Source organism: Mus musculus, chromosome 10, assembly GCF_000001635.26.
Source record: "Mus musculus strain C57BL/6J chromosome 10, GRCm38.p6 C57BL/6J".
Classification (NCBI taxonomy): Eukaryota; Metazoa; Chordata; class Mammalia; order Rodentia; family Muridae; genus Mus; species Mus musculus.
Window position 1 is genome coordinate 52,290,233 of NC_000076.6, and position 23,925 is coordinate 52,314,157.

General features: G+C 42.4%; 1 protein-coding gene across 5 annotated transcripts in view; it reads left to right on the forward strand.

Annotated features, from left to right (window-relative positions):
- Positions 1-23,925, forward strand: part of Dcbld1 (discoidin, CUB and LCCL domain containing 1) — an 87,801-nt gene that overhangs the window by 56,655 nt on the left and 7,221 nt on the right. For 3 of the 5 annotated variants that reach the window (XM_011243196.2, NM_025705.4, NM_001347444.1), the window contains 4 exons: positions 619-691; positions 14,355-14,488; positions 21,168-21,208; positions 22,582-22,669. In XM_011243196.2, the coding sequence (XP_011241498.1) occupies positions 619-691; positions 14,355-14,488; positions 21,168-21,208; positions 22,582-22,669 (336 nt within the window). The remainder of the gene's footprint in view (positions 1-618; positions 692-14,354; positions 14,489-21,167; positions 21,209-22,581; positions 22,670-23,925) is intronic. The other 2 variants (XM_030245220.1, XM_030245221.1) reach the window with 1 other exon arrangement.

Below are 23,925 nucleotides of genomic sequence, written 5' to 3' on the forward strand. Positions count from 1 at the left end.
AATATTATTTAGGTAAATTTTCCTTTTACCTTAAAAATATTTCTTAGGCACCTTAGAATCCAAGTGTATTAGGGAAGCAGCTTTAATACTTTACACATGATAAATCCTTACAGAAAGCAAATAACCATTGTGTAAAACTTCTTTCCCGGTTAGCATTTTAGATCAGTTTGTGTTTCTTTACTCAAGTTTCTCATTTGTCTTTAAAGCAAGATATTATTTGCCTATATTATGACAGAGGAGGAAAAAACTCAAAGTTGCCTATGCATTCATTTTTATTTCCAGAATTACCATGTGCTAATAGGGCCATGGTCAGGGAATTTGTTTTTATTAACTGTAGAGCCTTTAGATCCAAACCCCTGCCCAACTTCAACAAAAAGCCATAGATTATATACTTACTTATTCATTCCTCTCTCTCTCTCTCTCTCTCTCTCTCTCTCTCTCTCTCTCTCTCCTTCCTTGAACTCAGGATCCATCCTTTTTCTTTTATATCTGTGTGTGTGTGTGTGTGTGTGTGTGTGTGTGTGTGTGTGTGTGTGTGTGTCGGAAATTAAATTGAAGTGTAGTTTAGTGCTTTTCTTCTTTCAATGTAATTTGATACCATATCATTTTTTTTTCCAGCAAATTCTGCCCAGCTGGCTGTAGAGACATAGCAGGAGATATTTCTGGGAATACAAAAGATGGTTACAGAGATGTAAGTAACTAAGGGTGATATCAAAGAAGTAGTGTTGCTTGCTTTGCCTGAATTAATTGTAAAATCAAGTGAAACAGGATACAGAACTCCACACAGATATATGCTTTGCTATTTTATGAGACAGTAAAATGCAATAATTTTGAAATCAAAGTTATCTATGTACTCACTCATTTTTACTTCCAGCATTTCCAAATAGGAGTAGTAGAAGTAAAAGACAGAGATATTTTTAGCACTTAAGAAGTATTATTCTGGCCGGGCGGTGGTGGCACACACCTTTAATCCCAGCACTTGGGAGGCAGAGGCAGGCGAATTTCTGAGTTCGAGGCCAGCCTGGTCTACAGAGTGAGTTCCAGGACAGCCAGGGCTACACAGAGAAACCCTGTCTCGGAAAAAAAAAAGTATTATTCTGTTGTATTGTTCAGCATTTTCTTCCTGTAATGAATTCCTGAGAGAAATCTACAGTAAAAGTATAGAAGTTGGTTTTCATTTCACATTTGAGAGTTTCAGTCCAGCCTGCTTGCTGCTGGGTCTGAGGTGGAGCCCAAGGACCACTGGGAAGACCACTGAGAAAGGGAAGAGGGCATTCCATGGCCCCTTTCAATGGCGCATTCTTAGTGATCTAATTTATCCCCATAAGGCCACACCTCCTAAAGGTTCTCCCATGTCCTAATAGTGCTACGGGCTGGACATTAGGTTTTATTAACACATAAGACTTAGCCAGGCATAGTGTCGCATGCCTTTAATCCCAGCACTCGGGAGGCAGAGGCAGGCAGATTTCTGAGTTCGAGGCCAGCCTGGTCTACAAAGTGAGTTCCAGGACAGCCAGGACTATACAGAGAAACCCTGTCTCAAAAAACCAAAAACAACCCCCCCCCCAAAAAAAAACACGTGAGACTTGAGATCCAAACAAACACCTGTCCAATTTCTACAAAAGGCCATAGATTTGTATACTTATTATACTTATATACTTAAACATTCATCCTCTCTCTCTTTCTCTTTCATCTTTTTCTTTTACATGCGAGCGAGCATGTGTGTGTGTGTGTGTGTATGTGTGATGTGCATATGTAGATGTGGCACACATGGAGGTCAGAGAACAACTCTGTAGCTCTGTAGAGTCAGAGTTCTCTTTTCTCTCAGTTTGGAGCTACTGGGCATACTTGTCATCATCAGGTGACAAGTTTGTCATCCAGGAGTCATCTTGCTAGTATTAACAAGCCGTAGTAGTTCTGGTAGCATTAGTTCTATAGTACTGCAGTTGTCTTCTATATAGAGCTAGTGACATTACTGGTCACATCACAGAAGAAAGCCATCTGCTTTACTTCTGCCCACCCACCTCTATTTTTATGTCTAAGAGGACTATCTGGAAAATATATATATTTCCCAGAAAAAAATAAAGCCCAGAAGATTATTTTCCTAATCTGTTTGTCCTGTCTCCTAATATGTAATCCACTATTTGTTTCTACTTACAGGTTTCTCTCTCTCTCTCTCTCTCTCTCTCTCTCTCTCTCTCTGTCTCTCTCCGTCTCTCTCTCTCTCTCTCTCTCTCTCTCACACACACACACACACTCTGCTTATATTACCATTTAAAATAGTTGAATTTGCATTTGACTGTTGAAAGAGTTGGCTTGATTTAGTTAGGATGTGAAGCATCTGTAGTTCATTACTGACATATCTTCATGCATGGAGATTTTTCTGACAGGTCCCTGATATAGCTGTCTCTTGTGAGGCTCTACCAGGGCCTGGCAAATACAGAAGTGGATGCTCACAGTCATCTGTTGGGTGGATCACAGGGCTCCCAATGAAGGAGCTGAAGGGGTCTGCAACCCTATAGGAGGAATAACAATATGAACTAACCAGTACCCCCCAGAGCTTGTGTCTCTAGTTTGCATATGCGGCAGAGGATGGCCTAGTTGGCCATCAATGTGGGGTGGGGGGACTTTTGGAGAGGAAACTGGGAAAGGGGATAGCATTTGAAATGTAAATGAAGAAAATATCTAATATAAATAAATAAATAAATAAATAAATAAATAAATAAGAGAACTGTCTCTCTCACATACACTGTAGAGATGGAAAAGCTGCCTCTGGCAGGAGAGACAACTCCACTGTAATCTTGTTGTAGGCTGTTCTTCACATTTTATTTTGTTTTTTTCTTCTAGCACATCCTGATTTTGCTTTTTGTTTCCTCTTTTCTGTATTTCTTTCATTTATAAATTGGACACAGGATATTTATCTTGCCTATCTTTCTTTAAAAAAAAAAAAGTAGAGAAGCTATTCCTCAATGATTCCAGGAAATTAACTAGAAGACAAAGGTTGAAATGGAGTTTCTTCCCTGTCAGTGGGAAGATTTTATTGTTCTCCTGGGAGGGATTGCGGGAACTCACAGATTGTCTGCCTCTGCTTCCCAAGTGCTGGGATTAAAGGGGAGTGTCATGATGCCTGGCCACTGTTGGCTTTTGAAAGTTTATCTCTTTACAGAAGTCTGGTTAGTATCTTCCCCTTATCTGTTAGATACTTAGCAGCTGCATAACAATGTGCCCTGCCCCATGGCTGAAGCAACCTCATCTGTTATCCCCAGTTGTCTTTTTATATTTATATGTTTATATATTGGGAGACAGGGTCTCACCTGGTAGACCTGGCAGATCTGGAACTCTCTATAGACCAAATCTGCTTATTTCTGTTTCCTGGTTGCTGGGATCAGAGACATACAACACAATATCAAGCTTTCTTTTCTTTTCTTTTCTTTTCTTTTCTTTTCTTTTCTTTTCTTTAAAATACATTTTGTGTGTGTTCTGTGTGTGTTGTGTGTTCCTGTGCATACAGGTAATTGTTTGCAGTGTGGATGTCAGAGAACAGTTTCAGGAATTCATTCTTTCTTTCCATGATGAGACCCAGGGATCAAACTCAGGTGGTTGCACTTGCCACACAAGCCTTTTATCTACTGAGCCACCTTGCTGGCCCATCTCTAGCTTCTGTGGATTAGGAATCTGAGCAGGGTTTGACTGGGCTCCCACTTCAGGATCTCATAAGGATAGAGCTGAAATGTCAGCTGGAGCTACAGCCCCTCTGTGGCTCCTCTAGTGACAGGCCAGCTTCTAAGCTCGCACATTCAACTACTTGAGGGTCACTGGACAGAAAGCCTTGAATTCTTGGATCTTGGCTGGTGGTGCTTCCATTCTTGCCATGTGTCCTCCTAACATGGCTGCACATGTCCCTGAAGCCAGCAAGAGAGAATCATGAGCGAAGGCATCTCATACTCATATGAGATAGAGTGGAGAGGTGTGACGTCCCACCTTTTTGCCGTGTTCTATGAATTATTAATAGAATGTCACAGCTTCCTGTCTACCAGGGGGATTACCAGAAGGCAGATCCTTGGGGTTATTTTAGAATCTACTCCATGGCAGCTTCCTCTTAGGAAGTACATTTGATATAACAAATCTTTTTTGGAAGGTTCTTTGCAAAACTAGAGCATCCTGTACATCAACAAAACAAAATCTGGAAAACTAATTACTTGTGGAGTCAGTGAAGTAGAAGGATTCAGACTTGAGGGAGATTGTATCTTTGAGTTTGTTTGTTTGTGATAGAATCCTTTGTAGCCCCAGGCTCCTGGTCTTCTTCCTGTTTCCATCTTCCAAGTGCTGGGGGATTACATAGTTTGTTGAGAATATGTGATCTTAAAGGTATCATCACAGAAAAGGCATTGCTTCATTTTGTGTGGCCCTAAAAAGCAGCAGGATCCCTGGATAAATATAGAGATGCCCATTTCAGCTGCATAAAAGGAATAATTAAATAGCATAGAGTACAGTATGTTATTTAGAGAAATATGTAGATGTTACAAGCAGTTGTTGGTGATAGAATGTGTGCGTGGCGCTGCCAATGGGATGGGGACAGAATGGAATTCAGAAGCTGTATGTGAAGAACTTAAAAGGGCCTTTTTGAGTCCTTAAGATTCTGGGGTCTGCCTCAACTGACAATGTAGGCATCCATTCTATTTCTGTTTGCAGTTTCAAGTGGCTGTTTTCAAAGCCCAAGGCAGTGTGGGCTTTGGGCTTCTCCTTAAGTTCTGACCACAGGACAGTTTTCCTTCGCCACCTTTTCACCTCTTTCCTTTCCTTTCCTTTCCTTTCCTTTCCTTTCCTTTCCTTTCCTTTCCTTTCCTTTCCTTTCCTTTCCTTTCCTTTCCTTTCCTTCCCTTCCCTCCCCTCCCCTCCCCTCCCCTCCCCTCCCCTCCCCTCCCCTCCCCTCCCCTCCCCTCCCCTCCCTTCCTCTCTTTCTCTCTCTCTCCCTCCCTCTCCCTCTCCCTCTCCCTCTCCCTCCCTCCCTCCCTCCCTCCCTCCCTCCCTCCCTCCCTCCCTTCCTTCCTTCCTTCCTTCCTTCCTTCCTTCCTTCCTTATTTTTGGGGTGTGTGTGTGTGGGGGGGGTGTACAGCAAACTTATTGATAGTATTCAAGAGAGTAGGGAGAGCTCCCTAGGCCCCTCCTGTTATTATGGGGTTCTGGAATGGAAATTGTGAGAGAGATGCTCAGTGTTGGGGGCCGGAGTTGGGACAGGGACTCCTCAGCAACTAAGGGCCTCTCTCTTGCTCTCAGTGTCCTTGCTGGGGTGGATGGTCCAGGGTTTCTTACTCTTTGGAGGCCATGTAGGCCATGAGGTCCACCATCCTGTTGCTGACCTTTCTACCTTTCTGGTAGTGGGGTATATCTGCTTTTCAATGGTATATATCACTTAACTAATTTATTATTATTATTATTATTATTATTATTATTATTATTATTATTATTATTTCCTTTGTGTGGTGGGGCACTCTTTATCATGATACAAGTGATGGTCAGAAGACAGCTTATGGAAGCTGATTTTCTCTTCACTTTATGGATTCCAGAGATTGAATTTATCTTAATCACTGTTCTATTGTAGTGAAGAGACACCATGGCCAAGGCAACTCTTAGAAAAGAAAAGCATGTAATTAGGGTTTGCTTACAGTTTTAGAGGGTTTTATCATCATGGTGGGGAGAATGGTGGCAAGCATGGTGCTGGAGTAGAAGCTGAGAGAGATGGAGAGAGAGAAAGAAAGAGACTGGGCTTGGCTTGGGCTTTGGACAAACTTCCTACAAGACCACACTTCCTAATCCTTTCAAACAGTACCACTCCCTGGTGATTAAAACATTCAAATGAGCCTTTTGAGGCAATTCTTATTCAAACCACCACTGAGCTTCAGTAAACCCTTGGCAGCTTGGTGGACCTTTAGGACTGGGACATCTTGCTGCCCTTAACTAATTCATTTTACAAATTAATTATGCTCAAAAAGTATTCAAGGAACTGTCCAAACATGAGCTAAACAAGAACAACAGTAGACGCCCCCAAATGGACCCGGCAAGCCCAGGAGACTTCAGCCTTGCACAAAGACATACAGGAAACTGAGAGCAAGAGAAATATTCTTCTCCGGGGTAGAACACACCAATTGATTAGTCGACTCTAAGTGATCAGCCCTGACAAGAACCATGAATACCATTATACAGAATGAGCAGGTAAATACACACACACAAATCATTAATGAAAAGAAAGGACACAAATCTGAAATACAGCAAAGAGGGGTATAGGGGAAGATTTGGAGGGAAGAAAAGGAAAGGAGAAATTATGTGACTATAATCTCAAAAATAAAAAATATTGAAGAAATATGAAAAATTAAAAGTATAGTCTTGGACTAGGCAAAAAAAAGAGGGGGTGAGATAAGCACCCCCCAAAAAAGCTAGGGAAAAATGAGTAATAGGTGTTTCTACATAGTTACAATTTACCTTTCATATTTCCTAAAATGTCTATAGGATTATAAAAAATGTTACAAATACACCAATATAAAGACTTTAGGAACTGTGATGAAGCACATAGGGACAAGCCACGTGACTGGTGATTAAATTTATTTCATTTTGTTTCTTTTGTTTTGTTTCTTTAAGATAGTGTTTTATTTTGTAGTTGGAGAAGACATTCAATTCCCCGAGTAGCCCAGGCTGGCTTTGAACTTGCAACTCTCTTGCCTCCTTCTCCCTAGACTGTGTTTTATAACTTCCCATCTTGCCATTTCAGCACATGCTTTACTTAATGCACCTTACTGGCATTGTTAGTTAAATTTTATTAACTGCAAGCTAAATGCTTATTCTATTTTTAGATTTTTTTTTACTTTATATTTATATATACATTTATGTGTACATATTTGCACATGTGTACAGGTGCTCCAAAAGAGGGTGTCAGATCCCCCTGGAGCTGAAGTGCCAAGGACCAGCCTTGGAGAGGGGTTCTGAGGAAGGGGTGTCTGGGAATGGCTAAACAAATGACTTGAGATCAAGTCGTGGGTCCAAGCTGATGACCTATGTTCTGTTGAGATGGCTTTCCAGATTGCTTCCTCTATGCTCTGCTCCCCTCGGAGATGTCCAGACAGCTCGCTCTCTATGTTCTGTTCATGCCTGTTCTCCAAGCAGTTCTCTCTTGCTATTTTAAAAATTCTCATCTCTTGCAGATCTTGAACCCAGTCTTTTATTTTACCTATCAATCCAGTCATTTACTCCAGGTATCCTTTTGATTAACATTGAACCAGCATTCTGAGACCCAGCCCTTTGATTTTTAGGAGACACAGCACCTTTTTTGTTTTGTTTTGTTTTTTGTTTATTTTTCGAGACAGGGTTTCTCTGTATAGCCTTGGCTGTCCTGGAACTCACTCTATAGAACAGGCTGGCTTCAAATTCGCCGACCTCTACCTCTCAAGTGCTGGGACTAAAGGCATGCGCCACCATGCACACTTTTTTTTTTTTAGCACTGCTAAAGGATTCAGAGATCTTCCTGACTCTGTGAACCCTAGATGATAAACTAACTGGGTGGGACCCTGCCCTAAAACTACCATTTCCACCATGACTGAGCCTAACTTTGCTCTGTTACCGGTTGACCCTGAACTCAGGAGTCTGCCTGCCCTTGTAAGCATAAACAAAAACCTAGCTGGGAAAGATCTCCTTAGATCACCACTCCCTAAAGCTCTTTATCTCCTTCCTCAGTATCTTTCTGACAAGTTGCCTCACAGCGAAGCTGCCTCTGTTCCTATAGATCTTTGAATCTCCTTACAGAATTCATATTGCATCCTTATATCTTACATGGTATATATATATGAACTAAAAAGGGGCCCAGGGGAAAGAGGGGGCAGGGAGGATAGCCCACATCCGGTCAGAGTTCCACCTATGCTCTGGACAGGCAGATGCGGGAGGGCTGCCTTACGCTTTCCACTCAGCCTGGGGTGGGCATCCAAGCCTCTGACCCACTCCACGAGGGGGGGGGGTAGACAAGGGGCAGCCCTCGAAACCAAAAGGGGCCCCAGGGTTACACCATGTAGCCCTGGGGTTATGGGAGAAAAGGCATAGGGAAGAGAGGTTCCCACACAGGTGAGAGTGAGCGCAGCGAACTTTAGCTGGAGCACAGGAAGGCCTTCCATCCGGAGATTAGAAACAGCTCCTTAGGAGAAAGCCTATCCCATCCTCCAAGCACAGCAGGCCTGGATGAGCACAGACAGTCTATGGTTTTAGAGCTTTATTATAGAAAGGCTGGGGGAAAGAGAGAAGGTAGAAAAGAGAGAGAAAGAAGAACTGCTAGAGAGTGAGAGGAGAGAGGAGAGGAGAGGAGAGGAGAGGGGAGGGGAGGGGAGGAGAGGAGAGGAGAGGAGAGGAGAGGAGAGGAGAGGAGAGGAGAGGAGAGGAGAGGAGAGGAGAGGAGAGGAGAGGAGAGGAGAGGAGAGGAGAGGAAGAGCTAGAGAACAAAGGAGCAAGGAGGGGCCAAACAGCCCCTCATATGGTGTGGGTTATCTTTACTGTTGCTAGGTAACTGGGAAGGAGTTTAGCCTGAAGGTCAGAAGCTTGACTTCTAGCCCTGCTTCTCTTGTGGGGGCTGAGCAGGGAGGGCAGTAACTTAGACAGGAGCCAGAGTTCCAGGAGACATGAGAGAACTCCTTCAGTCCCATGTAGGTAAATTATCACCACTGGGTCCCAGGGTTCAGCTGCTGTGCATAGCCCAATGCCATAGATAGATAGATAGATAGATAGATAGATAGATAGATAGATAGATAGATAGATAGATTATATACTTTACTTATTTATTTTATGTATATCTGTCTTCAGACATACCGGAAGAAGGCATCAGATCCCATTACAGATGGTTGTGGGCCACCATATGGTTGCTGGAATTGAACTCAGGATATCTGGAAGAGCAGCCAGTGCTCTTAACTGCTGAGCCATCTCTCCAGCCCTGAGAAATTAGATATTTTTGTACTCATGTGTTTGAGTTCTCTTACACAGACAGCCTTAACGGCTATTCTGAAAGTCCCAGCATTTACTATTTTGCTGATGTGCTAGCCACATCTTCCCCTTCCTGACTATCTCTGATTATTACAGAGTCATTACTGTTAACTGAGAGGACATTCCTTTGAGGAGAAATGTAAAATGTGTACAATATTATACAAACAAGCCTTACTACTCCCACCGCAGCCATGACACTTGTTGAGGCCCTCAAGGAACTGTGTCATTCTGTCCCTATCAAGGCCATGCTGGAGCTCTGGGAATTGAACTCTGGGCCTCTTCCAGAGCAAGAAGCACTATAACCACTGAGCCACCTCTCCAGTCCCCGGAATGGTTACTTTTGTATCTATTTTGGTTAAAGCATTGTTAATACTTTTGACAGTCTGTTGACATTTCTTTAGGGGAATGTTAAGAAAATGCTACAGTGCTGGTATGATTTGATCATCTGTACAACCCTGTGAGTCTTCATACTGCTGTGTTTGGTGGACTTTTGTGGCATAGTCAGCTCAGTGTGGTAAATGGTGGTTTTTGTTTTTTTTGGGGGGGAGGTGGTTAGTGTTTGATTCTATAGCTCAAGTGGATGCTGAATTCTCTGTGTAGCCCAGGCCAACTTTGAAACTGAAACTCTCTTGTCAACTGGACAGTGATGAGAGTGATTTTCATATTTCCTAAATATATGCAAATAGTATATAGACATAAATATACATTTAAAAATTAAAGAATAAAAATGTGTATGTATTCCCCTAGCTCCTTCAGGAATTATAATGCTGTTGTTTCAGCTGAGTTAATTAATGAATATTGTCTAAGGCAAATCACTAATCAACATACACTGGTAATATAGTTTGCCCATAATGCATTTGACTTAGACTGTGCCACATCTGCACTGCAGACTACCAAGGAAATCAAACCATTAGTTGTTCAAAGGGGAGGTTGTTGTTGTTGTTGTTTTAATCAGATTTAATGAAGTTGAATTTTTAAACTTGATACCAGGGGAGAAAAACACACTCATAAGCATGAATTATGTTTCAATTGTAGGATGAGGAAGTCTTTTTTATTTTAATAAAGAAATAATTGTGGAGAAGGTTATTAACCAGAATAATTGAATGGACAGATCTGGTGGCTAGTCTCATGAATATGTATCCCATGCTCTGCATTAAATATAGGGAAATCAACCTACAGTTCAAATCTTACTTAATAGGAGTCTGGACCATGGGTAAACCAGAATATTTTGTGATGGACATTGTTGCTCAATGTCCTCTATCTACTCTGTCCGTCACAGCAAGTTCTGTAGAGCACATGGCTCCTGGAATGTTCACTTCATTACTGGTAGAATTCTGTGGAAGAAACTCTTCTAAGCAGTTGGAATATCTGATCAGTAGACCACAACTAATTTGCATCTATTCTGGGGCATGGGGGGTGAGGGGGGGTGTGGGGGTGGGGAGGGAACAGGTCTATGTGGACCTTAGAACCAGAAGGTGGCAGACATCCAGAGTGGATACCACATAATCTAGAGAGGCTAGTCTACCCTTGCTGCTGTCCAGTTGATTTAGGAAAATAAGCCAGAACAGAGAAATGACTTCATGTCCGGAACAGAAACCTTCTGAGCAAGCTCCTCCATGGACTAGATTCCTAGCCATGGAAAGGTTTTCTGATACAGTCATATACAACCCAGGGTGACCTCAATCTGGATATGTAGCTGAGGCTGATCTTGAACTCTTGGCCCTCCTATCTCTACTTCCCAAATGTTGGGGTTATAGGTGTGTATTATCACAAAGAGAGCTTTTTAATGGAAGTAGACTCAGCTGGGCAGTGGTGGCGCATGCCTTTAATCCTAGCACTTGGGAGGCAGAGGCAGGCGGATTTCTGAGTTCAAAGCCAGCCTGGTCTACAGAGTGAGTTCCAGGACAGCCAGGGCTACACAGAGAAACCCTGTCTTGAACCCCCCCCCCCAAAAAAAACCCAAAAACAAAAAAAGAAAGAAAGAAAGAAGGTAGACTCGTGAGAGTGCAAACTGTATTTTTATTAATAATTTTTATTTATAATTTAATAATTATATCAATAATTTAAAAAAATATTTATTTATTTATTATATGTAAGTACACTGAAGCTGTCTTCAGACACACCAGTCAGATCTCCTTACGGATGGTTGTGAGCCACCCTGTGGTTGCTGGGACTTGAACTCAGGACCTTCAGAAGAGCAGTTGGGTGCTCTTACCCGCTGAGCCATCTCACCAGCCCTATATCAATAATTTTAATTAATTATTTAAAATTTTGTGCAAATGGGGCTGTGAATTGAACTTTGGTTTTGCCAAGTGCTCCACTTCTGTGCTATATATATATATAGTCCCTTTTAAAATAATTTTATTGTATTTATTTATATAAAGTATTCATTTATTATTATGGGGGGATATCATAGTTTTCTATTTCTGTGATGAGACAACATGACCAAGGCAACTTATAAAAGAAAGTATTAAACTGGGGGTTCGCTTGCAGTTCACGACCATCATGGCGGGGAGTGTGGTGATGGGCAGGCATGCTAGCTAAGAGTTTACATTTTGTGCCAGCAACCTTGAGGTAGAGAAAGATCTAGTTAAAAATGGTGTGGGTGGGCCTTTGAAACCTCAAAGCCCTGCCCTATGGCACACCCCTTTCAACAAAGCCACGCTTCCTATTCCTTCCCCAACTGTTGCACCAATTGCAGACCAAAAATTCAAATATCTGAGCCTATGGGGGCCATTTTCATTCAAACCACCACTGAGAGTCGCACTGCACACAGTGAGAGTTTAGAGTTCAGAAAACACTGACAAGAGATGAGTCTCTCATTGGCTCCTGGGGTTTGCCCTCAGGTCATAGATTTGGTGGCAGATCCTTTACGTACTAGACCATCTCACCTCCATTTTCCTACCCGTTTTTAATTTTTTTTTTTTTTTTTACTTTTTGAGACTTAAAAAAAGTTTACATGTATGAATATTTTGCTTACATATATATTGTGCATGACGTGAGTACAGTACCTGCATAGACTAGAAGAGAACTTTGGATCCTCTGGACCTGGAGTTACAAGTGGCTGTTAGCTGTCATGTGGGTGCTGGGAATTGAACCTAGGTCTTCTGAAATAGCATCTCTCCAGTCCTCCCACTGACTTTATGGGGAGAGGGGTATGGAGTGTGTGTGTGTGTTACAATGCACACTTGAAGGTCAAAGAGAAACAAAGGACAACCTCAAGTCTGCCCTTGACTTTCACCTTGTTTGAGGTAGTCTCTTCAGCTAGCTTTCCAGGCATCTTATTTCTGCTTCCCTTCCCACCCTAGGCATGCTGGGATTACAGACACTGCAATGTCTTGGGTTTACATAGGCTCTAGGGATCTGAAGGCTCAGGTTCATACACTGGCTCAGCAAATGCTTGATCAGCTGAGCATCCCCCAATCCTGTTTTGTTTGATGAGACAGAGTCTCATGTAATCTGGATTGGTCTGGAAGCTGCTAAATAGCTGGAAATCGCCTTGAATCCGAGTGCTTCCATTTCATAATTGCTGCGGTTACCAGTGTTTTTCACCGTAGAGAAAGCTTCCTACAGAAGGCAGATTCCAGGAAGTTTTTTTCAAAAGAAAGATGTGTCTCCACTATCGGCCATCTTCCTTTGTCTCCTTCTAGAGGACAAGATTGTCCTAGGTCCCCTATTCCCAAAGGGGACAGTATTGTCAGCATCTCTTTTGGGCTTCGCTTTCTTTGTATGTTCTGTTTGTAACGATGACATAACTTATTGCAGAACTGACTTCCGTTGCCAGATCTTAGGTGGGAAATATGAAATCTCTTAAGAGAAATTAAAAACAGCCGGGCGTAGTGGCGCATGCCTTTAGTCCCAGCACTCGGGAGGCAGAGGCAGGTGAATTTCTGAGTTCGAGGCCAGGCTGGTCTACAAAGTGAGTTCCAGGACAGCCAGGGCAATACAGAGAAACCCTGTCTCGAAAAAACAAACAAACAAACAAACAAACAAACAAACAAAAAAAGAAAGAAAGAAAGAAGGAAAATGAAAAAGAAAAAAAAAAGTCACAGAATTCCTTGGTGTTACTGCAACCCCCAGATAACTGGTTACAAATACCGTCCATTGCTTCTGCATGTGTTGTAACTTAGATTTGAGGAAACATTCGAATTGAGACTCAGGTAATCAATGTTCTCATGAACCTAGAAAACTACTTAGGTCCAGTGATTAAGACACAGCATAACCCTCTGTCCTCTTGGATTTGGAATTAGCTAAATGGAAGATGCAGAGCACACAGCTCAACTTTATCTAGAATTGCTTCTTGGCTCAAATGCCAAGTCTGTCTATTGTCTTCCCATCCACATTTTTTTCTGCGGACCTTTGGACCTGGTCACCTCACAGTCTTGACATTCCATAACTTCTCTTCAGAGCCAGTGTCACCCCCTAACCTGTCTTAATCAGAGCCAGCCTCTGGATCTTGCTTTTGCCGAATTCGCCTAAACAGCATATAGCTGGGTCTGAAGGCTCCCACGAGCAGCTAGCCCAGCAGTCACCGGCTTTTGGGCTCACTGAAGGCAAGGATTCAGAAAGTGACATGAATGCTGAGATTTCGTTTGTTTGATTGTTTGTTGGATCATTCCACATGGAACTTGCTGTTCCATGTAGCAACTGTCAGCCATCTTGGTTTTGATGTTGTACCAAATCAAAGAATTAGCGTGAAGTTGCAGTACGTTGAATACTACCCAGATTGCTTTCCACCTTGTTTAAGACTGTCTGTTTGTAAACCAAGTCTAAGAGACAAACCCTATTATCTTTTTCTGCATAGCAACCTACCCTGAGCTCAGTGACGTATGAGCATGTGAGCGGTTTTGACAGATGAGCTCTTTGGCTCTGCTAGTCTGAAATTGCTCATGAGGCGCTGAAGAGTCCTTGTGCATGTCACTAACATGCATGTCAGTTAGCAGGGCCTCAGGAACTGTGGCAGAACAAGGCAAACTCCTTGACACGGTTCAGATTTGGCAGCTAGGAGTTAACATAATAATGCTAGAGACGTTATTCATGGGGGCAGAGGACTACTGTAAATGACTAAGCAATCAAAAATGGAAAACACAGTGAATATGTTTCTAATCCCAGCACTCCAGAGATAGAGATAGGCAGATCTGTGAGTTCAAAGCCAGCCTTGTCTATGTAGTGAGTGCCAGGATAACCAGCACTAAATAATGAGACTCTGTCTCTAAAGAACAACAACAAAAAGAAACAAACAAATGAACACCCCCCCCCCAACAAACAAAAGTAGAAAATAGAAAAGTCCAGCTTTGTTTTAAACAGGTGAGTGCTGAAATAATCATGTCACTCTGTTTCAGACCTCTTTATTGTGCAAAGCTGCCATCCACGCAGGGATCATCACAGATGAACTAGGTGGCCACATCAACTTGCTTCAGAGCAAAGGGATAAGTCACTATGAAGGACTCCTGGCCAATGGCGTGCTCTCCCGGCAGTAAGTACTTGGCTTGTGTTCTGAGAGGAGAAAGCCCTGAGGCCCGTAATTAATCAATCCGCCTGCAGTTTTGAAAGGACAACAGGGATATAATGCCAAGTGGCAGACGGCCGAGAAAATACTTGTGATATATGGGGGCTACCAAGATGACTCAGCTCTTAAGAGTACTTGTTGCTCTCCCAGTGGACCCAAGTTCTATGCCCAGCACCATGCTGGTAGCTCACAACCATCTGTGATGAGAGTTCTAATTCTAAGGTCTCTTCTTCAGGCACCAGGCATACAAGTGGTGCACATACATTAAGGCAAAACACTTATGTGTTTTCTTTAAAAAGAAAATAAACAAACCCTTTAAAATGTGCGAGTTTCAACGGCATTTGTCTTTATGTGGGAAATAAATGTGGTATCAAGAGAGCTTTCTGGTTGTGTAGGCACGTGAGTTAAAATGGCAGACGCCTGAGCCCTGGTGTGGGAGATTTCTTGCAGTCCCAGCTGCACCTGCGGGAGAAAATAAATGCTTATTCCTTTTGGCTTTTTGTAGTTTCAGTAAATTACTGAAGTTATCTCCAATTTTACCTAATACTGAGGGTACAGGGAACTGAAAAATTCCTAGAACCACTGAGTGCTCCCCACCCTCAAGGATTCCTAGAGACCATTTTTGAGAGTAGAAAGGGGCCTGCAATAGATGATAGACAGACAGACAGACAGACAGACAGACAGACAGATGCATACATGTGTTCATACATAGATACTAGGTAGATAGATAGATAGATAGATAGATGCATACATGTGTTCATACATAGATACTAGGTAGATAGATAGATAGATGCATACATGTGTTCATACATAGATACTAGGTAGGTAGATAGATAGATAGATAGATAGATAGATAGATAGCAGTGGCTTTTATTATCTGTTAACATCTTAGTGTGATAGTTGTCTCGGTTTGCTTCATGGGGCTGGGATATGTAAATTGATTTAAACATTGCACACTAAGCTTTGTCTACATTCTGATATCCTTCTGTGCAGAACTGCTAATAAAGCTTAATAACATAGGCGGCTCCAAGTTGCAGATGCCCACACACCTGAGAGGCAGTAATCAGTGTGGAGAAGGAGGCTCCTTGAAGATAGGTAGTTAGTGAGGAAGACGTGCGCCTGGAAACTCCAGGTCTTCCCCTAACCCATTACCATCATTCCCAGCCACCCCTACCAGTTCTCCCCTGTACTCTATAGGTCCCTGCAGATGTTTCCTTTTACTGTGATTGTGTTTTGAACAAGTTTCCACAGTTTTAGTCCCAAAGATGAGGCTCAGGACAGAAGCGGCACACACTTTGTGATCCCTATGTAGGAGATCAATCAGGATTCTCTTCTACATGGCAGTCTTTAGCCTTACTATTTTACCCTAGTCCCATTTGTAATTATTGTTCTCTGCTGACTGTGAACACATGATCCTTCCACTGCCGCTAAAGTTCTGGGATTGCAAGTGCACACCCAGTTTATTCAATGCTGAAGATCAAATCCAGAGCTCTGTGTATGCTGCACACGTTCTCAACTTCCCAGCCACTCCCCTAGCATCCCAGACCTCTCTTGCACACAGGAAACTCAAGACTATTATCTCATTATTCCATCCTTGCACTGGATGTCACTTGACACAAGCTAGTCACCTGAGAGGAGGGAACCGCCATTAAGAAAATGTCTCCAGGGGCTGGAGAGATGACTCAGTGGTTAAGATTACTGACTTGATCTTCCAGAGGTCCTGAGTTCAATTCCTAGCAACCACATGGTGATTCACAACCATTTGTAATGGGATCCGATACCCTCTTCTGAAGGCAGCTACTGTGTACTCCTATACATAAAATAAATAATCCTTAGGAGGAAGAGGAGGAGGAGGAGGAAGAGGAAATGTCTCCATAAGATGGTGCTGTAGGCAAGCCTATGGGGCATCTTCTTAATTAGTAATTGACATGGGAGGGCCCAGCCTGTTGTAGGTGGGGCCGTCCCTTGGCTGGTAGTCCTAGGTTCTGTTAGAAAATAGGTTGAGCCTCCATGGCCTCTGCATTAGCTCCTGCTTTCAGGTTCCTGCCCTGCTTGATTTCCTGTACTGACTTCCCATGATGCTGACTTCCCATGATGATGAAGAGTGATGTGGAGTATAAGCCAAATAAATCTTTTTCTCCCCAACTTGCTTTTGGTCATGATGTATCATCACAACAATAATAACCCTGACTAAGACAATCCTTATAAGAGTATGGACTATCTTGCTTGGTAGGAAGCCTATTACAAGCATGTATGGTATCCCAGCACTTGGGCATATAAAGTCAGAGAATTGTGAATTCTAGGCTAGCCTGAGCTGTATATACCCAGACCCAGTATCGTAAAACCTGGGGTAAGAGGTGGACTTTATCAATAGTGGATAGTTTCTCAAATTAGCACAGGGTTTTTTGAATCTGATGTCATTTTAAGAAAGTACATAAATGTATTATAGTTTAACAAAGGTGTGAGCCAACAACATTGCTTTTACAGAAAAATGCAGTCTACATTATTTTAAACAAAAGAAAAAAAATTCACTCCAGAAATTACAGTAAAAACTGAGTCTAAAATTCTTTTCCAGGTTCGGGGCTTGGCCCAGGCTCTTGGGAGTAGGGTTTTTAAGGAGCACCTGGGGTTAGGGGAGAAGATGGTTATGTGACATATGGAAATGTGATAGTCATGGATAATGGCCAAAGGGAGGAACAAAGCTTAGGGGAGACAGAGTCAGAGGCTGAGAAAAAAATGCCAGAGAGGAGTAGACATGACTGTTAGCTTGTTGTGTTTGTAACCATATGTGCTGGCTGGTAAGAGGCTGAGGGAGAAAGAAGAAAACCATCTCCCATTTGGGGTGGAAGTGGTTGCTAATAGAAGTGTTCTGATCTAAGAGTTGGAGAGACAGTTGCAAGCCCTGAGGGATGCGATACACAAAAGACTGTCCACTGAGGATAGGGTGTGTGCTGTACACTGCACGAGGACTTAGATTCAGTATTCCCCGCCCCGCCCACCATGAGGTCCCATTTGCTACATATACACACACACACACACACACACACACACACACACACACACACACACCCGGCAGGATTTGTTTTTTTTAAGATTTGTTATATGTAAGTACACTGTAGCTATCTTCAGTCACCCCAGAAAAAGGCATCAGATCTCATTACAGATGGTTGTAAGCCACCATGTGGTTGCTGGGATTTGAACTCAGGACCTTTAGAAGAGCATCAGTGCTCTAAACCATTGAGCCATCTCTCCAGTCCTTGTTTTGTTTTAAGAAAGGGTCTCAGCCTATTCTATCCTGCAGCTTACTATTAGCCAGGCTAGCCTTGAACTCCTATTTCCTCTTCCCAAGCTTTTAGGGTTACAGGCAAGTATCACCATGCTCAGCAGGCTGCTTCTGATGTCATCACTGAAACAAATGAAATTATACCATATATACACGTTTTCTTTCTTCCTTTTCTTTTCCATACTTCCTTCCCTTTTCCTTTTCCTTTTCCTTTTCCTTTTCCTTTTCCTTTTCCTTTTCCTTTTCCTTTTCCTTTCTTTTTTAACAGTTTCCCTATGTAGTCCTGGCTTGGAACTTGTTATGTAGACCAGGCTGATCTTGAACTCAAAGAGATCTGCCTGCCTTTGCCTCCTGAGCGATGAGATTAAAGGTGTGTACCACCACACTCAGCTAATTCATATGTGTATACATAAACTATATATGCTTAAGATTTTTATCCTATTTTTTTAATTAGGTATTTTCTTCATTTACATTTCCAATGCTATCCCAAAAGTCCCCCATACCCTCCCCCCACTCCCCTATCCACCCACTCGACTTCTTGACCCTGGCGTTCCCCTGTACTGGGGCATTTTATCCCATTTTTTATGTATATGAGTATTTTGCTTGCATGCACGTATGTGCACCATGTAAATGCCTCATGGCCAAAGAGGTCAGAAGTCAGTGGATCACCTAAAATTAAAGTTACAGAAGGTTGTGGTCTACTATGTCGTTTCTGGGAATTGAACGCTGTTTCCCTGGAACAGCAAGTGCTCTTAACCACTGAGCCATCTTTCATCTCTCCTGTCCATACATATATTTTTACGTACATATCTACCTCAAACTCTGGAAGACTGAAGAAAAAAAACATGAAAACAGTTGAATTTTAAAAAGTAGGTTTCATTCTCTCAATTAGCTATGTAGCAGTTACAGTTAATGAATAAATATAATTTTGAATTAACTTGAAGTTAAATTTGCATACCAAAGATGTACCTAAATGTAAATGATTAGCAGCTTATAGGGAATTGGCGGTATATCATGTAGTTATTTGACCTAATTTTCTTGTTTTTTGATTTTGGTGGGAGTAGAAAGCCCAGAATTATAGCAAGGACTGTACTTCCCCCTGGCTCTTGTGATTTCTCCCTGGTCCTTGTTCTGAACAGGGAGTCAACTGTGTGTGAAACCAGCCCCCTCTACTTGTGTAGATCCCAGATCTTCAGGGAGCAGCTGTTTTTATCTGTGATGTTTTGCCCTTGGGGAACCAACGAACTTGCGGTCATTGAACTTCTGTTCCCACACACGATGGCTTGGTACTCAGGAAAAACAACACTGAAGGAAGTGTTGCAGCTGAGGAAGAAGGGGTCCCTAAAGGAAATAGCCAGACTCTGCTGGGATTCATCCAGGGGTCAGACCACTTCCTCAGTTTGAGTAGGCCAGAATGGAATCAGGAAGAAGGACTGACCTCATCCCGAGGAGGACGAGGACGAGGGTGAGGAGGCGCTGACCATCAGAAGGGAAAGCCTTTCCTTTGTGTTTACCTCAGATTGTTCCAGACTGTCTGTCTCTGGAGTCCCGGGGGAGGCTTCTTATTCCTGTAATTTAATGGAATTTGTTTACCTCACTGTGGATACCTCAGAGCCCTGTCCTCCCCTAGGTGGTAGCTTTTAAGAAGGTCTGTCTACTCTTAGTGTGACTCTGTCCCATTTAGTTAGTTGAACAGTGTGAAGTGGTCATCAGAAGCCAGCTGAGAGTGGAGGAAAGTCAGGCAGAGAGTCATTAGCAGAACCATCTATCCCTCGGGTCTGTGCTTTTGGATGAAAATTTTGTTTTATTACATTTTAAGAGTGAGTGTGTGCGTGCATGCATGTGCATGCACACGCCACAGCATTCATGTGGAAGTCAGAGGACAGTTTGTAGGCGTGGGTTTCAGGGATCTCTCAATTGACCCATTATCAACTGAGCAGCTCTTGAGACCCATATCTTCATGTTCAAAAGTTAACCCTTCCACACTTATGCTCTCTGATTGACAACAAAAAGATAAAAGTAATTATTATAGTGTCTCCTGGCCGTGAGAGCAAGCCTAAGTGTTCATGGTTGATGCGAGCTTGTGTAGTCCTTTATGTTGGGACATCAGGAGAAAGAAAAAAGAAACTATCAGATAAAAGAGAGGATCGTGAGGAATTGTAAATTTAGTCCCAACAGTATGTTCCTTTTCCTGAGGGTTCTCAAAAAGGAAGTAAGTGACACTGAGGTGCATGATGTGAAATTCCCAAGTAATCAATACAAATATTCAGTTTGAAGGGAAAAAAAAAAACTCTAAGACTCCTCCTCCACACCCCTGTTATACCATGCTTGGATGTATATAACCAAGGCCTTTTACCGGCATATCACAGAGATTCCTGCCTGTCCATATTTACTCCCAATATATGGATGGACTCATACTAGATGTCCATCAGAGATGAATGGATAAAGAAGATGGTACATACCAAGGAATTCTGTTCCGGATGAACTTGAGGTGTTTGCAGGGGAATGGACCGACAGATCATCATATTCAGCAAGATTAGGGAGTCCCAGGAAGATAAAGCTGGAACACAAGAGGATTATGCAAAGCTTCACCTGTATAGTGAGGACTCAGAAAGCCCAGGCTACATAACAAGATTAAGGGTAACAGCATGGGAGAGGGGACTTCAGTTGAATTGCCTCTATCAAATTGGCTTGTGGGCATGACTGTGATGGATTTTCTTGATTGGTGACTGATATGGGATGGCCCAGCCAACTGGACTGTGCCAGCCCTGGGCAGATGGTCCTTCCTGGTGTAGTAAGCAGGCTGAGCAAGCCAGTAAGCAGCATTCCTGCGTGTCCTCTGCATTACTCCTTGCCTCCAGCTTTTTGTCTTTAGTTCTTCCCTTGACTTGGTGATGGAGTCTGAAGAGTTATGAAGTGAAGCAAACCTTTTCCCCTCCAGATGCTTGTTTGTCACAGTAACAGAAAAAACACTAGGATGGATGGCTTTACTCAGAGAAGCCTTGGAGAGTTTGGAATGAGGATGATGAAGAGTAAATATGAAGTAACCTTGTGTATGTGTGTGAGAATGTCATGGTTAAATGCATTTAATTAATGCATACTATTAGAAAAGGTCAGGCCTCAGAGTCCGACCTTTGTCACCTGTTTTTTTTGTTGTTGTTGTTTTGCTTTTTAATTTATGTCATTTATTTTTTGAGTTAGCTGACCCTTAAGATGCTGGTATAAATGGTAGGAGAAAGGCATCAGGATTGTGATCCTTGCTGCACAGGGTGGTGGCAGGTATATGAAGCTATGCTGTGCTGGCTTCCAGTATCTATCAAAGCCCCTCTCTCACACGCCTCCTGTTTGTCTTCTTTGTTTCAGTGGTTCTTTGTCGGAAAAGCGATTTCTTTTTACAACCCCAGGTAAGGATGGTGCTTTTTATAAGTTTATTGTTTTAAAGTCTACAGTGAGAATTTAGGCTCCCAAACCCCAAGACTATGTAGTCCTTTGAGGCACCCTAAGTAGCCTGGAAAGAGATATGTAAATCAGGCTGGCCTCAAACTCACAAAGATCCACCTGCCTGTGGCCATCCAGTGCCGGGATCAAAGGCATGCATCACCAAGTCCAGCAGACATTTTCACTTCTAATTGTCCTTTATTTTCTTCCCAAGGGTCACAAAGAGAGATGCAGAATGATATCCTCCATTTGTTAATAGTTTATACAGCCAGGAGCCTCTTCTGGGTCAGGAGCGCCTCTTCATTTGACGCAGAAAGAGTAGTGGAGAAGCATGGCGTTCTCTGTAGCAGAGTAAAACGCTGCTTGAGAACTTCAGAACTTGAGGCAGAACTTCCTCTTCAGTTAATGTACCACAGCTTGGACAATGAGAACCTCACAGCTTCCCAGCCTTGGTAACAGTTATCTGTCAACCACCCTTATGTCCCCCCACCCCCAACACACACACACAAGCTGTGGACCTGAGCCCAAGAGCCTCACCCCACCATGTGCAGCTTCCTCCCTTGACCAGTCTAATTCTGATTTGGGGAATTCACTTGAACCCAGCAAGAAGCTCAGAGTAAGAGCTAATCCTGAGGAACATGGAACAAAGGCTGCCATTTTAGGGTAGAGGAATGACTTTGTTCCAAACTTAGCTCAGACTTTACTTTGTAACATCATAGGCAAACATGTATTCATTTTCTCTGTGCACAAAGCAGTTTTGCTTATTTTGTTTTTTGTTGTTGTTATTGTTTGTTTGTTTGTTTGTTTTAAGATAGCATCTTGCTGGGAGGTGGTGGCGCACACCTTTGATCCCAGCACTTGCGAGGCAGAGGCAGGCAGATTTCTGAGTTTGAGGCCAGCCTGGTCTACAAAGTGAGTTCCAGGACAGCCAGGGCTACACAGAGAAACCCTGTCTCGAAAAACCAAAAAAAAAAAAAAGATAGCATCTCACTGTGTGTATCCCTGTATCTTTGGCTGACCTAGAATTCACATAGATCCTCTTGTCTCTGCCTCCCAAGTGCTGGGCCTAATATTTTTTTTTTTTTTTTTTGGTTTTTTGAGACAGGGTTTCTCTGTGTAGCTCTGGCTGTCTTGGAACTCACTGTGTAGACCAGGCTGGCCTTGAGCTCAGAAATCCGCCTGCCTCTGCCTCCCAAGTGCTGGGATTAAAGGCATGCGCCACCACGCCCGGCTGCTGGGCCTAATATTGTACACCACTAAACTCAGCTCTGAAGCTGAGTTTTGTATATGTTTGTGAGTTATGTGATATTTGTGTTATAACGGTGGCTTTCTCCTCTAGGAATGAATATTACAACTGTGGCGATTCCATCAGTGATCTTCATCGCCCTCCTTCTGACTGGAATGGGGATCTTTGCAATCTGTAGAAAGTATGTGAATTTAAACTTTTTCAATTTTTCTCTAATTATATACATAAGTGGTTTATTAGTTGACTTTTCTCATTACTCTGACAAAAGCTTCTTAAGGAAGGGAAGAAGGGTTTGTTTGGGCTCACAGTTTGAAGACATACAGTCTGCCCAATCTGCCCATCACAGTTAGGGAGGACAGTAGCAAGAGTGTGATGTAGCTGCTCACATCACATCTGTAGGATGTCAGGATCTGCAGGAATCAAGAAGAGAGGAATGCTGCCATTTAACACATTCTCATTTTATTTGCTCCAAAACCCCATCCCAGGAAATGGTACCATTCTCGACTTGGATGGATCTTCCTATCTAGGCACATGCTTATAGACAAACCCAGGGGTGCTTTTCCACCAAGTGGAATGATCATAACTAACATTCATAAACCTCAAAGGTTTACTCCTCTGGTACATATGTGTTAAAGAAGCAGCACGCCTTCTTTGGAGATGAAATGTTGATATTTACAAGCAATTTTGGTCCAGATGATAACATAGGAATTATGCAGCACTACATTCTCTGGCTTCCATATGAGCACTGCTGGACCAACATCTGGGAGCTGACATGTTCCCTGTGAAATCTCCCTTTTCCCCCACCCAGTAGAGACTGTATTAGAAAGAAGATCTAGCACCTGGGTTTGGCTCCCACCATGGCTTAGCAATGTCTGATGTGGCTGTTTTCTCTTGGAACAAAGACATTCACTATGATAGGCACTGAATCTTTTTCATTACTCTATATGCTATTTTTATTATTATGACAAATGATAGAAATTAGATTTAAACAAAAAAATAAGAAATATTCTCAGGTTCTCCTTTTACAATTTAAAAAGCTTTAGAACGTATAAGTATATACATTAGTATGACTAGAATGTTGAATCATTGTATACTTTCAACATAACTGATAATGTTAATTGCTTTTAAAGGCACCTATAACTTATACTTTATAAAAAATGGAATATCAGGAGGCAGAGACAAGCGGATTTCTGAGTTTGAGGCCAGCCTGGTCTACAGAGTGAGTTCCAGGACAGCCAGGGCTACACAGAGAAACCCTGTCTCATAAAAACAAAAACAAAAACAAAAAAGGAATATAAAAATTATCCTTACAAATTACTTAAGGATTTTATTGTTTTTCTGAGCCATTGAGAAAAATCAAGCAATAATGCATTGCTTTCTAATATACAAAATAAAATTAGTATTCATTCTCTCAATGAACATATGTGACCTTACTTA